At 38.4% G+C, this 16385-nt stretch overlaps 1 protein-coding gene across 2 annotated transcripts; it reads right to left on the bottom strand.

Moving 5' to 3' along the window:
- On the bottom strand, positions 1–14875 carry LOC116256457 (laccase-14-like). 2 transcript variants are annotated; one of them, XM_031632828.1, is made up of 7 exons: positions 4699–4812; positions 4366–4410; positions 3558–3709; positions 2869–3113; positions 1890–2018; positions 664–1605; positions 1–319 (listed from the first exon to the last, which is right to left on the bottom strand). In XM_031632828.1, exons 1-7 carry the CDS (start codon positions 4804–4806, stop codon positions 120–122), a joined length of 1821 nt encoding a protein of 606 aa, XP_031488688.1. In that variant the 5' UTR covers positions 4807–4812; the 3' UTR covers positions 1–119. The 2 variants fall into 2 exon arrangements, with proteins under 2 accessions (XP_031488688.1, XP_049934167.1); XM_050078210.1 differs by lacking the exons at positions 2869–3113; positions 3558–3709; positions 4366–4410; positions 4699–4812 and adding an exon at positions 14642–14875.
- Between the last annotated feature and the right edge of the window lie 1510 nt (positions 14876–16385).

Here is a 16385-nt window from a genome sequence, read left to right as displayed (position 1 = left end):
AATCTCTTACAATCTAACTCAACAACATCTGCTACTGCCTCTGGCTATTCATGCTTGCACTGCACCACCCGATCAAGTCAACTTTTAAAATTTTGACGCAACTGGCACATCTCGTTTAATCATTCAGAGATCAAGACTCCTTCATGCTGGTCAGGTTGATCAAAGGGCTTGGTTATGAGCTCCGAGTCTGAGCAATTGGGCATGCCTGTTGGCGGAGGCAGAAGACGGGCTTCTTCTGTTTCACCATCAGTTACTATGAACACTGCGGTCATCCCCCAGGAGTAATGGCGTTCAAAGTGACAGTGAAGCAGCCATACACCTATACCCAAAAATTACCAATTAACGTTCGAGGCATATATAGATGGCAATTGGAAAATCCAGACAGTTCACATCTAAGAAAAATCTGGTCACACCAAAAAATACTTGGATATGAATTTATCTTAACATTTTCTTTGTTTCTTTTTACATATAGATCATTCTGAGGTTTGGATAATTTTTACAAGAAAAAACTTGATCTGATAATCAGGCTCAAGAGCCTTTGTTATTGTTAGAAAAAACACGCTTAAACATGAAAATACTAATTTTAGCAGATTTTCAGAGAGAGAGAGAAAGAGAGATTGGCAAAAGCACAAAAAGGATATTAAAAAGAGAAAACTTAACTACCTGGATTATCTGCCCTGAATCTTAAAGCCGACCACCCACTGAATGGGACTCCGACCGTATTTTCCTCTGGAGGATCAACCAAGTTGTATTCGAGTGGGTCTTTCTCGGGATCAAAGTTCCCGTGGCCTTGTCCAACCACATAGAAATGATAGCCATGCAAATGAACAGGGTGATAATCTCCTAAGATAAAGTTGGTTGTCTGTAAAACCAGCTCCACTGATGAATTATACTTCAGCACCTTCACCTTCGTCCCAGTTGTAGAATATACGAGTTCTTCTGGATATTCTTCTTCCGTAAAGTTGAACATATAGGGAGGGAAACTCGGAAAATCAGTCGTGTAAACACCCTTGATGCTTTGATAGTAGGCCTCGAGTATGTCGATTTGTGGATTGATAAAAGAAATATTGTTCATACTTGCAGCCAGCCTATAGTCCAATGTGCAGGCACTAGTGTTGCAACCAAGTTCATTCATGGACACCGTGAAGACTAATCTAGTGTCAATCTCCATTGGGACATCAATGGGGTGTTCTTTGGACGCTAGGCTTCTCAGGTTCAGTTCATATTCATATGCTGCAACTGTGTCATTGTAGAATGGAAGATATGGGAAGGGTGGTGAAGCCTGAGAGGAGTTGAAGCCATTATACTCAACTATGGCTGTTGTTTGGGTGGAATCAAAGTTTGATCTCCTTATTGCGGTGGAGTAAGGGCTGGCAGCCATATAATAGAGACCTTGTGATTGGTTTGCTGTTACAAGGATATCTACTGTCTGCGCTACGTTTACCAGGATAAATTCTCTGTCAAACGGTTTAAGGTAGGCTCCATCTCTACCAACAACTGTGAGTGTGTGATTCGCTATGCCCAAGAACTGCGCCATGCTCATTACAGCATTGACAACGCGAAGAAGATATGTTTTGCCATACTCAACAACGAACCGCGTTGTGTCTGTAAAAACAGAAATTAAAACCAAATCATCAGCCAACGAATGAAATTAAAGGAAGAACCATGCTGTATCCATGCAAGCGTTGAACCTAATGAACGAAAAAATTGCTAATAGCTGAATACTGCTTTCATGAGATTACAAAGGGGTGTTCAATTTTAGTTTCGTTCTTTCTGCTGCGTGTGTTGCACATGGAAGATGTAGCTAAATAGAAGAAATCCTAACTGAAATTTTTATATATAAATCCCAAGCATCCATTATCAACGTTGATATGGGACAAGTTACTTACTCGATTGGGAGCATGCATATAAGTCACCGGGTTGGCCATTTACTGTGTAAGCATCTGAATTGTCGAAGTCAGTGCCATCCATCATTCCATCCACGAACACCTTCATCACATCACTTTTCCACCATTCACCTAAAATAGTTTGTACAAGAAAGGAAAAACTTCAATCCCTTGAATTCATGTAACAGAATGGATCCAAAGTGGATGCATGCTGATCTGTTAAAACATGAAGGGCACAAGGCATTCAAATTGAGTTTGATCGCATTGCCCTCTCGTGCATCCCAGCGCGCACACACACACACACACACACACACACAGACATGTATATGTGTGCAACAATCATTTACTCATGAAAGTCAGATGAATTTAATTTTTTTTTAATGATCAAAACCATGAGAAATGCATCAAACTTTTACGCTAATTAATAAAATCATGGTGGACACTTGTAATAGTCGTTTGGTCTGCAATTCCTTGTGTCAGCCGCTACCTGCCAGTGAAAACAAAGAAGAGCTCATGATCTTCTGATCACTAGCGGATGCAGAGATCTCTGTTTTATGTAAGTTGGAAGGATAGTGATGTTTTTGTTTTTTGTCGTATGCAGCCCTAATCCTAGCAAGCTTTTCAAGGTTGCATCAACTTCTTTTTATATATACTAATTTCCTAGTTGGTACAAAATTTACGAGTGAAGCCTACCCAATCGAATTCCGTCCCCCTAGCTAAGATGGGCACAGCATCTACCAAGTCATGTATGCTTACATTGGAGTTTCTATCAGTATGCATTTTGAAATTAAGAAAAATACACCATCACCCTGATCGTATTCGAAAACATGATAATCTATTTGACACGCACGCACGCACACACACACACATACAAAATTTTACTTTACTTTTGATGATCATCAGCCTGATTACTGGCTCTCAATGAAGAGGAAGAGAATACAGGCGAAAATCAATATAATTTCAGTGAAGGAGACAAACGAACCTAAAACAACAACATATTCCTTGTCTGGCTTTGGGAAGGGATAAGTGGTTCCCATCGTTGGGTAGATAACTATGGCTCCGTGAACTGTGGCGCGAGTCCAGTCACTGTGAGCATGATACCAGATGGTGCCTTCCTCGGTTGAGAAGAGAAGAGTGTAGGTGAAGTTCTTTCCCGGTGGAACACCACACATGGTGATATACTCCGTCCCGTCCGACCACGGGTTCCTTGGCTGCTTCAAGCCATGCCTACATTTTCACATCAAGTTCTCAATGTTTCATCAAATCAGATCACGTTGCCACTGCATCTCCATTTTCATAGTCAGGTGGTTGATACAGACATCCCCGGAAAGTGTGGATGCACCCTTGCAGAGGCACACACAGATATTCATGCAGCTTCACTTGAAACTAGGTAAAGTACCCTTCCACAGCACTCTCAAGTGAAACTGTAACATGACGTATTACTGCAGTATGCTGCTGAGACTTTTTGCATAGAAGAAGAAGTAGAAGAGAGGTGGAGTGTGTAGTGAATTACCAGTGAATGGTGACAGAGTAGTTGGCTCGGTTGTAGAAGAAGAAGAAGAAAAGAGGTGGAGTGTGTAGTGAATTACCAGAGAATGCTGACAGAGTAGTTGGCTTGGTTGTAGAAGAAGAAGAAAAAAAAGAAGAGAGGTGGAGTGTGTAGTGACTTACCAATGAATGGTGAGAGAGTAGTTGCCTTGGTTGTAGGCGTTGATGATGACGGTGTCGCCCTTGTTCACGTACAGAGTTGGTCCTGGGAACTGTCCATTGACCGTTATTATCTCCTTCGTCTCACACAGTCTGGTGTATGAAGTCGCAGCAACCTGCCCACACAAGACAATCCCATCGCTGTAAAAATTCTTGACGCCTATGGGAATAACTTTTTGGGGAAATTTTCTTTACCGGACTAATAATTCCAACCGGAGGACCATCTTGAACACCGCAATGCCCTTTTTTTTTAGGCCACCAAATAAGGGTAAGGCATAAACTTTTAATAATGTATTCCATCTGCGACAACACCCAAATCGCCAATATTATGCCCTAATGGGGTGGTTATGCAGCTGCCGGTCAAACCTACTCAAATATTGCAAACTTTCAAGAAACCAAACAAGTAAGTTCTGCCGCTTGATCTTTACCCACAAATGTCATTTCCATTACAGATGGGCAAATCTCGGTGGATTTATTCAATGCTGAAATCTGTCCAGTTATTAATGTAGGTAATTTCCATAGCAGCTTAAATTTTTAAAAATATTAACAATAAAATTTACTTTTCGACTTATAGGTGGGTCAGGGCCCTACCAAGACCGCCTTCAATGTGTCATAATGTCCACTAGGGTGAGAGTGGGGAAAAGCACAGAGAAAACGAAAAACTCCTCGTCAAATCTAAAGCAACAAAAGAAATCTCCCGGCTAGCGTCACTGTCACAAAATGAACATGGCTGGTTTAGGAATGAAGTTGAAGGTGGCTGACAGAGTTTTACCGTGACTGAGATCAGGATCATCGGATCATCATTCCAAAGTGCAAGCTGCATGTTTGGGCTGGGGTCACCAATATTTACAAAAAAAAAAAAAATCTAGCTTCACACTAGTAACACCCACAACAATGAAACAAGTAAATCATAATTTCCAGGTCACCAATATTGTTGTCATTTCACCGGTAAAGGTAAGAAGTATCTCCTTTTGCACGACCGAGAAAGGAACATCTCAGGGCGGGTTTGTTATGTGTATGTGTATGAGTACCGTGGCAAACAAGCAGAAGAATGGCGAATGAGAAAGCTAATGAAGCCAGTGGAACGATGGGTTCTGATACTCACATGCCACTCGTGGTAGTGAACTTCGGCAAAAACCCGCCGGAACAGCCAAGGCGAAAGAAGGAACCAGAGGCTTTGCAGTAGCTTCAGGACGATTCCTCTCCGCTCCATCGTCCTCGCCGGACTCTTGTCCTTTGACGCAGTCCCCCCACGGCTAGTGGGGGTTTTATATACATGGAGTTCCACCTGGTGCGGGTATCTGCCCTTCAACTTCAACCAACGATCCCCTTCCACTTCCCGTGAATTTTTACTTTTTTCTTTAAAAAAAAGTAACTTCCACGTGCCCCATGCTATTATCTCTCGAATGTTAATGACGATACCAAAGAACTCGATATTGAGATCCTGACTTATTGGTCTAAAACAATTTACTAGGTTCGATGTACGAATTATATTTTTTGGGCCCCTAAGTTTGAAATACTACAAATCCGTCGACCCTAAAATCTTCGAAAGATTTAGCTTGTGCATCGATTTTTATTGATCTTTTTTTCTTTGACTTACTAGAAAGCTATAGATAGTGGTGAAACGAATCCTTGGATCCTATATATACAAAAAATAAAATAAAAGCAGGTTTAAGTCCTACTTGCATTGTTTGCCCTTGTGCAATGTTCATTATTGATGATTGATTGTGGATATAAATATAAGCTAAATAGTAAGGGTTTCACCAATATTGCATATATGATTGTGGGATGCATTCCCTATAAAAAAAGGTACCATTTTCAAATAATCAAGATCATTGATGAATGAGAACCACTACCTTCTAGTCTCGTCTAATCTTCGATTGGAGAGGGGCGCTCCAGCCTCCACTCCTATCAGACAACTTACATCTTCGATCCATTTCCACGTGGATGACAGATAGATACTGTCAAGAATTTGCTGCCTCATCGAGTTGTTACTCTCATCCTGTTAATGTATCTTCATTATTATTTTACTAAACATACAAGTATTTAGACAAATTGGAAGATACTAGTAGGCGTTACACCCTTAAGAAATTATCTTAGCATAGATCCTTACAAGATGAATGACCGAAAATGGGAAAGTAAAAAAAAAAAAAAAGGAGATACGATATTTTAGTTACCTAGTATTAATTAACAACTTTTTCTTCTTAAATTTTTTTTAAACTAAGCATTTATAGAGGAAGATGTCACCAATTCAAGTCAGGTATCGGGCGATCTAAGCTCTTTAATTTTTGAAACTAAATCAGCCATATATATACACAATCATCTTGATTACTCTTTCACAACTTTGACACTCTTTTATGGAGATGAATGGGGAGCTCTTATTCAATATGCTTTCTTTCATTCATGTCAGATATTGCATTTATCAAATAAGAACATTTGATAGAATAACTTAGATGTCATACTCACATTGTCCCCTGTTATAATTGTCCGTACTTGCCCAGTCTTATATATATATATTGCTGCCAGCAGTAGGAACGTGCGTCTGTCATCATCGGCAACTGCTGCAGTGGGGTTGCGTGTTCTTTCCCACACATGTGCAAATGCAACCAAAGTACAACGCACCCGGTATTGATTAAGAGCCGAGAATGGCCATAAACGTAAAACTGCCCACTAAAAGGAAAGGCAAATGAAAATTTGTTCTCTTAATATTAGTATTTTTCATGAAAGTTAACCACCCAAATAGAACTGGGCAATGGGCCGGGCCGGCCCGGGTTGGCTTGTCGGGCCCAAAACCCGGTTCGGTCAATAACGTATACTTAGATCACGTAGACGGAGATTACATCTATGCAATTTAACTTTTGGCAGAACCACATTCATGTAGTATTGTAGTGTGATGCTTCATTTGAAAATTTTAGCGTCATATCAAACACTACGAGAGATCTTCAAAAGCATATAAGAAAAAGTTAATATCAAAAAGGTAAGAAGTATCTGCACTTCCTTGAAGAAGTAAAGTTTTCAGTATGTATTATCCGCATTTTGGTTTTCATAGCTCTATCTGACTATCCTGTTGGAGCGAATCCAATTTCCATGTGTTTAGATTATCCAATTCTTGACTTTTTATACTGCTGTCGGTCGATTTCATTATCCAAATCATTTTACTCCATTGTTTTCTCTTTTCCGCCTATTGGGTGGTTAAGTTTCTTGCAGAAAGGACATAGGGATTTACAGAAAAGGACTGCTTTCATACGGAGCAGCACTAAACGATTGTGCTGAAGAAGACGCACTCTGGGTGTTGAATTCTCGACTTGTTGAAAAGTTGTGAATGGAGCTCTTATTGGCTTAGAAGAACAGCAAGATGTCGTGTCGATGGAGTAACAATCCCATAATTTCACAAACAACTTTAGTTATACATAAACATTTGCCTACACGCCTCTCTGGATCTGCAGGAGATTGTGGGCTCTCTTGGATGAGCTCTACATCAGAACATTGCGGCATGTAGATTGGTGGACGCAGCATGCTCGTTTCGGAAGTAGGACCGTCCATAACCACAAAAACTCCTAGGATTCCCCAAACGTAATGGTTGTCCAAGTGACTGTGAAGTAGCCAAACACGTGTTTGCAGGAGATAAATAAAGCAGGGCTTCTCTTTCAAAACAAGAATGTTGTTGGAACTATATAGCAGGAGAAAAAAGAAGAAAGAAAATCAGTTTGTATTATTAGCTAGTAAGATCTTCCTACCAACAAAGAGACGTCTATCAAGTTGCTGCCAGCTTCTGTTTTCTGTTCATACGTGTGGTTAGTAAACTGATTACCGGGACCTTTTTTTCCCTATAATTCACGAATTCCGTTCATCTAAAGGATTATCATTGAATCATTTATAACTTGCCAGTAGTTTTTGAGAAGAAAAGCGTGAGGAAAAGAGAGAAAAAGAAGAAGATGAGTGAGCCAAAAGAGATACTTCATTTCATATATGATAGGGTATTTATATAAGTTTACACGTATTTATAGATCCCAAAATTTTGGGATTGGAAGATCACAATCCTGTGATTTACAACAATAGAAGGAAAGATTATTATTTCTTTCCTCAAATTTAACTTGTTGATTTTCCTCTTTGATATAGAGGAAAGATTTTCTTGATTCTATCTTTCTTGAAAATCAGCTTGCTGATTTTCCTCTTCAATAGTTTCTGCATCCATGTCTCATGTCATGCTAACACTGAGGGTATAAACAGCGAAGCTGAATGTGAATTACAATATGTCACTCTAAGGCTTGTTTGTTTCTTATTTGGACTGCTTGTTTCCCTTCTTGTTCATTGTAAAAGAACATCAAGGAGATGCTTCCTTTGAAATTTTAGTTTCAGAAAATTAATAACCTTAATTTGTTCATATAGAATAAAGAAACTTTCATGGATTTTTCTCCATATATATCTTTCTATATGTATACTTGGAACTAGAAATATAAAGCAAAGGTCATGCTAAAATAATAGATATGAAGAGATTTACCCTTAGAGATTCTAGATTGAGAAAATAACTTTTTGTTCATTTCCTTAAACACAGGTTGTTTTCTTTGCACAAAATAAATAAAACATTCGTGGATTTTGTCTCTATCTCTCTAAAAGTACTGGTTATAAGAACTAGAAATATAAAGTAAAGGCTTGAACAGTTAAATAACAGACATTTGTCTACCCAATCGGGAATAACATAACAATATTCGTTCACATCGTAGAATCATGGGCACCAAAATTACGTCACAAAATTACGTCAGTTCTAAGAACACGTAGTGCACAAGATCATTGGTAGATCTGAAACGGTTTTTAAATAGTTTAAATAAAAAAAGTTTTTTTTAATAAGAAATTTTTCTTTTTTTATTAAAAAATGTTTCTTTTCCTCGGTCCGGACTTGGGTTCGATCGGGACCCCAGAAAACAATCAAGTTGGGAAAAACACAAAATAGGAAAAGAAGACGAATGGAATGTGAGTTTGTAAAGCTACTAACAAGAGAATGCCAGACAAGAGCAATGACACTAAATAAGAAAGGAGAAAATGTAAAAAGATGGACCCGAGACTCAGCCGCGACGTTAGTTAAACTGATGCCAAGGCGCTGTAAGTGGTCAAAAGTGTTGATGTAGCCAACAAAAAGAAAAGAGAGAAAAAAGAGAGATTCATTAAATGAAGTAAAAGAAATAAGTGAGTGAGATAGAGAGAAAATTTAGGCGATATTAACAACGGAGTCTCTCCAATATTTAATATTGTGTCGCAAGTTGTAGGCGCATTCTACGGGTAGTTACTGTAATTACTGCCTTCTAGTCTCATCTAACAGTCATATGTATATTGGGCAATTTGCTGCCTTATTTAATGTATTTTTGTTATTATTTTATTAAAAACTCAAGCATTAAAGAAATAAGTAGATACTACACACTCGGGTGTTAGAACCGTGAAAAATCATGTTAGAGTTAGATTTCACGACTGAAAAAGAAACTATGAGACAAAAGAGATAAGATATTTTACTTATGTAATATATATTAATTAATGACTTTTTTCTTCAATTTCATTCAACCATCTATAAAAAATCAACAGTCAATATGATCCATGACAGATCTAGCACCTAAGGGTATTATGCTGAACAATTTTTCTAGGTATTTATATAGGAAGTGGTCACCAATTCAAGTCAGGTACCAGGCGATCTAAGCTCTTTAATTTTAGAACTAAATCAGTTTACGTGTGTATATGTACAATCATTTTGATCTGAAACACAGGGGCGGAGGAGGGGGCCGTCCGGGGCTTGCCTTCCTTCATATTTTCAAAAAATCAAAATTTTACATGCAACTTTTTTTAAAAAATTAGTCCAACATACATAAAAATTTGAAAAATCATATTTCGTCGGTTTTAAAACTATAGGGCTACCCCTACAACGAAAATTTCTTAGATCTACCCCTACTCAAACATAAATCCCCTAATCTTAATCGTCAAATGAAAATGGGTAAATTTTGGATTGGATTCTTCCGTCCTCCACGTACAACTTTTTTGTAAGTGGTAGGGAATGGAAACAAATAAAATTGACTTCTAGCAAACACAAGTGTACGTGTATGGCGAATTTTAGCAATTAGAGGATGTTAAAAAAAGAAAAACTGTCCACTAAAAGGAAAGGCAAATCAAGAGGCTCGTTGATTGGTTTGATGATTTTGTTGCGGCCACGTACCAAATGTTAATTTTGGATAGTTTGATTGGAAAAAAGTACCTTTTTGCCCTTCCGCACAATAACTTATTATACGTCATAAATTTGTTTTCTTACAATTAGTGTTTTCATGAAGGTAACCATGCAAATGTGAGGCTCAAACAATAAATAAATATATATATATATATATATATATATATATATATATATATATATATATATATATATATATAGAAATGATACAAAATCATATCTTTGTTTACAAGTTTACATGAGTTAATGTATGTTTAGTTCATGCACGACAGACATTGGATTTTTGTAAAGTTTAATCCTGTATTGAAAATTGTAATAGATTTTCTACATCTTTATATTGTTAAATAGTTTGTTGTCTTGTTTTCTATCTTTTTCTGTTCTACAACCCAAATTAATAGAAAGCACGTTGGGAATAGCCAAACCAAAGCAGGCAAATTCATGATAAACACATCGCACTACCATCGCCTGAAGAAAAGAAAAAAAAGAAGAGAGAAAGTGTTCAACAAACAGAGAGGTCTACTGAATGCTAGTGTACACTTGACATGAGGCCCCTCATTCTAACTCCAACAGGAAATTGGTATTTTTCATTTCATTTATAAATGTTTTCATTTTGTTTTATTTGAATATTTGATCCTTGTCATAAAAGCATCTTAATTTTTCCGTTATATAAAGAATCCTTTCCTATATTCGGTTCACTGAAATTTTCATCTTTTGGCCCTTAATCTTTGCTTGAATCAGTGTCACCCATCGGTTAAGTCTCTCACGTATTCAACAACCACTTGACTATCCCAAGGTCGATGGCGGCGTTCCATGGTGAAAACCCATGATCAATCATTTCATTTTGTTTGTTTTTTTAACTTATTCATCTGTGTTCTCCCACCAAAGGAAAAGACGGCGATGATTCCGATGAACCTTCCAACACTCGGAAACAGAGTAGCATAGAATGGAAGCGCTTTATTCAGCTGCCAATCGAAGGAAGAACTGTTCCTCGACAGCAATGATCAACTGCTCATTGACGGTGATCTGCATGCTACTTCTACTATTTCCATATTTCAATGAAAAACAGTGAGATCCGTTGCCTAAAATATATAATCACCTGGACAGATTTACGAAAAGCACTCGACCATTCAAAGTTCTTAAAATTCAGTTACCTCTTGGAGTATGGAGTTTTACATCGAATGAGAGTATTAATGTATGCAACATAAAGTACGGCGTGCTGTTATTATATTTTTTCCAAAACTATGAGAGGATTAGTCCTAAAATAGCATTTGACATACGGAGAGGGAGAGTCTGGAGCATTTCCCATAGCCAAGTGATTCTTGCTTCCGGCTGATGGAAGGCAAATTAGTTATATACAACACACTAAAATCCTTTGGTATTAGACTTGCTAATAAATGCATTCCTGATCTGCAAAGAAAACATCAATCAACTTTTTGTAGCTGCGTATAAACTGTAAAGTAATGAATCATGCGTGGACTAGCTCCTTAACTTTCCTGTTTGTTTGGCTTTTTATTTTGTAATTCTTTGATTCATCTGCAATAAAAAGGGAAGGGAGCCCGACCTCCCAAAAGTATTGCATGGGAAGCTGTTGACAAGAAAAGAAAGTGCAGAAAGGATTCAACACTGCGTATCTGCCACAAATTCTAGTGGAGGAGAGGTAAAAATGCAATATATAGTCTGCTAGTGTATGTAACGGTGACCTGGAACACGATTTCCCCTAATTGAGAGTGACATTCTATATGAAATCAACTTTAACCTTGGAGGCCGAATGGAAAACTGTTGTTCTTTGAAAATATTACAAGAAAAAGTTGAAGAAAGGATGGAGGGTGGAACGGAAATAAGCAATGATAGGACATTGTATTGCAAATCCTTTCAACTTCACACATTTTATTGCTTAGGGAACTAACATTTCAGTTCCTTCTAGAAAGTAAACATGCAAATATTTTACAATCTAACTCAACAACATCTGCTAGTGCCTCCTCTGGCTATTCATGCTTGCACTGCACCACCTGATCAAGTCAACTTATAAAATTTTGACGCAACTGGCACATCTCGTTTAATCATACAGAGATCATGTCTCCTTCATGCTGGTCAGGTTGATCAAAGGGCTTGGTTTTGAGCTCTGCGTCTGAGCAGTTGGGCATGCCTGTCGGCGGAGGCAGAAGACGGGCTTCATCTGTATCACCATCAGTTACAATGAACACTGCGGTCATCCCCCAGGAGTAATGGCGTTCCAAGTGACAGTGAAGCAGCCATACACCTATACCAAAAAATTTACCAATTAACGTTCGAGGCATATATATATATATATATATGGCAATTTGAAGATCTAGACGGTTCACATCCAAGACAAATCTGGTCACACCAAAAAATACTTGGACATGAGTTTATCTTACCATTTTCTTTGTTTCTTTTTACATATAGATCATTCTGTGGTTTGGTAATTTTTACAAGAAAAAACTTGATCTGATAATCACGCTTAAGAGCCTTTGTTATTGTTAGGAAAAAAACACTTAAACATGAAAATACTAGTTTTAGCAGATTTTCACTGAGAGAGAGAGAGAGAGATTGGCAAAACCACAAAAAGAACATTAAAAGGAGAAAATTGAACTACCTGGATTATCTGCTCTGAATCTTAAAGCAGACCACCCACTGAATGGGACTCCGACCGTATTTTCCTCTGGAGGATCAACCAAGTTGTATTCGAGTGGGTCTTTCTCGGGATCAAAGTTCCCGTGGCCTTGTCCAACCACATAGAAATGATAGCCATGCAAATGAACAGGGTGGTAATCCCCTAAGACTAAGCTGGTTGTCTGCAAAACCAGCTCCACAGATGAATTATACTTCACCACCTTCACCCTCGTCCCAGTTGTAGAATATACGAGTTCTTCTGGATAATCTTCTTCCGTAAAGTCGAACATATAGGGAGGGAAACTCGGAAAATCAGTCGTGTAAACACCCTTGATGCTTAGATAGTAGGCCTCGAGTATGTCGATTTGTGGATTCATAAAAGAAATATTGTTCATACTTGCAGCCAGCCTATACTCCAATGCGCAGGCACTAGTGTTGCAATCAAGTTCATTAATGGACACTGTGAAGACTAATCTAGTGTCAATCTCCATTGGGACATCAATGGGGTGTTCTTTGGACGCTAGGCTTCTCAGGTTCAGTTCACATTCATATGCTGCAACTGTGTCATTGTAGAATGGAAGATATGGGAAGGATGGTGAAGCCTGAGAGGAGTTATAGCTATTATACTCAACCATGGCTGTTGTTTGGGTGGAATCAAAGCTTGATGTAATTGTTGCGGTGGAGTAAGGGCTGGCAGCCATATAATAGAGACCTTGTGGTTTGTTTGCTGTTACAAGGATATCTACTGTCTGGGCAACGTTTACCAGGATAAATTCTCTATCAAACGGTTTAAGGTAGGCTCCATCTCTACCAACAACTGTGAGTGTGTGATTCGCTATGCCGAAGAACTGCGCCAAGCTCATTACAGCATTGACAACGCGAAGAAGATATGTTTTGCCATACTCAACAAGGAACCGTGTTGTGTCTGCAAAAACAGAAATTAAAACCGAATCATCAGCCAACGAATGAAATTAAAGGAAGAACCATGCTGTATCCATGCAAACCTTGAACCTAATGAATGAAAAAATTGCTAATAGCTGAATACTGTTTTCATGAGATTACAAAGGGGTGTTCAATTTTAGTTTCGTTCTTTCTGCTGCGTGTGTTGCACATGGAAAATGTAGCTAAATAGAAGAAATCTTAACTGAAATTTTTATATATAAATCCCAAGCATCCATTATCAACGTTGATATGGGATAAGTTTCTTACTCGATTGGGAGCATGCATATAAGTCACCTGGTTGGCCATTTACTGTGTAAGCATCTGAATTGTCGAAGTCAGTGCCATCAATCATTCCATCCACGAACACCTTCATCACATCACTTTTCCACCATTCACCTGAAATAGTTTGTACAAGAAAGTAAACACTTCAATCCCTTGAATTCAAGTAACAGAATGGATCCAAAGTGGATGCATGCTGATCAGTTAAAACATGAAGGGCAGAAGGCATTCAAATTGAGTTTGATCGCATTGCCCTCTTGTGCATCCCAGCACACACACACACACACACACACACACACACACACACACACACACACACACACACACACACACACATATGTATATGTGTGCAGCAATCATTTACTCATGTAAGTCAGATGAATTTAATTTTTTTTTAATGATCAAAATCATGAGAAATGCATCAAACTTTTACGCTAATTAATAAAATCATGGTGGACACTTGTAATAGTCGTTTGGTCTGCAATTCCTTGTGTCAGCCGCTACCTGCCAGTGAAAACAAAGAAGAGCTCATGATCTTCTGATCACTAGCGGATGCAGAGATCTCTGTTTTATGTAAGTTGGAAGGATAGTGATGTTTTTGTTTTTTGTCGTATGCAGCCCTAATCCTAGCAAGCTTTTCAAGGTTGCATCAACTTCTTTTTATATATACTAATTTCCTAGTTGGTACAAAATTTACGAGTGAAGCCTACCCAATCGAATTCCGTCCCCCTAGCTAAGATGGGCACAGCATCTACCAAGTCATATATGCTTACATTGGACTTTTTATCAGTATGCATTTTGAAATTAAGAAAGATACACCATCACCCTGATCGTATTTGAAAACATGATAATCAATTTGACACGCACGCACACACACACACACACACAATTTTACTTTTACTTTTGATGATCATCAGCCTGATTACTGGATCTCAATGAAGAGGAAGAGAATAAAGGCAAAAATCAATTTCAGAGAAGGAGTCAAACGAACCTAAAACAACAACATATTCCTTGTCTGGCTTTGGGAAGGGATAAGTGGTTCCCATCCGTGGGTAGATGACTATGGCTCCGTGAACTGTGGCGCGAGTCCAGTCACTGTGAGCATGATACCAGATGGTGCCTTCCTCGGTTGAGAAGAGAAGAGTGTAGGTGAAGTTCTTTCCCGGTGGAACACCACACATGGTGATATACTCCGTCCCGTCCGACCACGGGTTCCTTGGCTGCTTCAAGCCATGCCTACATTTTCACATCAAGTTCTCAATGTCTCATCAAATCAGATCACGTTGCTACTGCATCTCCATTTTCATAGTCAGGTGGTTGATACAGACATCCCCGGAAAGTGTGCATGCACCCTTGCAGAGGCACACACAGACATTCATGCAGCTTCACTTGAAACTAGGTAAAGTACTCTTCCACAGCACTCTCAAGTGAAACTGTAACCTGACGTATTACTGCAGTATGCTGCTGAGACTTTTTGCAAAGAAGAAGAAGAAGAGAGGTGGAGTGTGTAGTGAATTACAAGTGAATGGTGACAGAGTAGTTGGCTCGGTTGTAGAAGAAGAAGAAGAAGAGAGGTGGAGTGTGTAGTGAATTACCAGTGAATGCTGACAGAGTAGTTGGCTTGGTTGTAGAAGAAGAAGAAGAAGAAGAAGAAGAGAGGTGGAGTGTGTAGTGACTTACCAATGGATGGTGAGAGAGTAGTTGCCTTGGTTGTAGGCGTTGATGATGACGGTGTCGCCCTTGTTCACGTACAGAGTTGGTCCTGGGAACTGTCCATTGACCGTTAATATCTCCTTAGTCTCACACAGTCTGGTGTATGAAGTCGCAGCAACCTGCCCACACAAGACAATCCCATCGCTGTAAAAAATCTTGACGCCTATGGGAATAGTTGAGGACTGTCGGTCAAACCTATTTTAATATTAAAAACTTTAAAGAAACCAAACAAGCTCGGTATGGGTAAGTACTGCCGTTTGAATTTTACCCACTAATGTAAGAGATGGGCAAATGCATGATGCAAAGCGAAAGCGAACGAACTATATGAATGCCTAACAAAGTATGCCAAAGCATAAACAATAACATATATGCATAAATTTCGAAAGTTGAACCCATGCATGAACAAAGTTTGATCATGAAATCATGTGTAAGGGCTATTGCCATGAGTCGCGTGGTGAACCAGCTTAAGTTCCTTTAAGAATTCGAATGCATGTTTTAAAACCAAATGTTGCATTATAATGCTAAAAGCAAACAAATATTCATAATAAACAATAATATAAAGTGACATGTGAAATTATGTCTTGCAAGCTTAGACACATTAGACTAGGGTTAGGACACGTTAACAAACCCTAAACAAACTGTAAACATCAAAACAATCAAGATTCAATATTAACTTTTGTTTTAACTTAGGTTGACATGCAAAAACATGAAAATTTGTCTAAGTTTGCAAAATAAGGAAAATGACTGAGTAGCTGACTTTGAAGGGTTTAAAAGTTAGGTTACTTATGTTAGATTGACACAACATTTTTGAAGGAAGATTCTTTATAAATGGGACACTCAAATCTAAGTGATAGATTTGAAAAGTCATTTTTGACCTAAAAGATGTAGGACCGGAAACCTATGACAAAAATCTAAAATTACAAAAAATAGAGTTTGTGTAACAAATTCAACTACATTTGGTTAGACTAGAGCCCAACAAAATCAACTTGGGTTTATTTGAAAATTGGCCAACAGGATTTTAC

The sequence above is a fragment of the Nymphaea colorata genome, chromosome 6 (assembly GCF_008831285.2).
Source record: "Nymphaea colorata isolate Beijing-Zhang1983 chromosome 6, ASM883128v2, whole genome shotgun sequence".
NCBI lineage: Eukaryota > Viridiplantae > Streptophyta > Magnoliopsida > Nymphaeales > Nymphaeaceae > Nymphaea > Nymphaea colorata.
The sequence above is the reverse complement of the archived record's forward strand: the minus strand, read 5'-3'. Positions and strand labels throughout refer to the sequence as shown.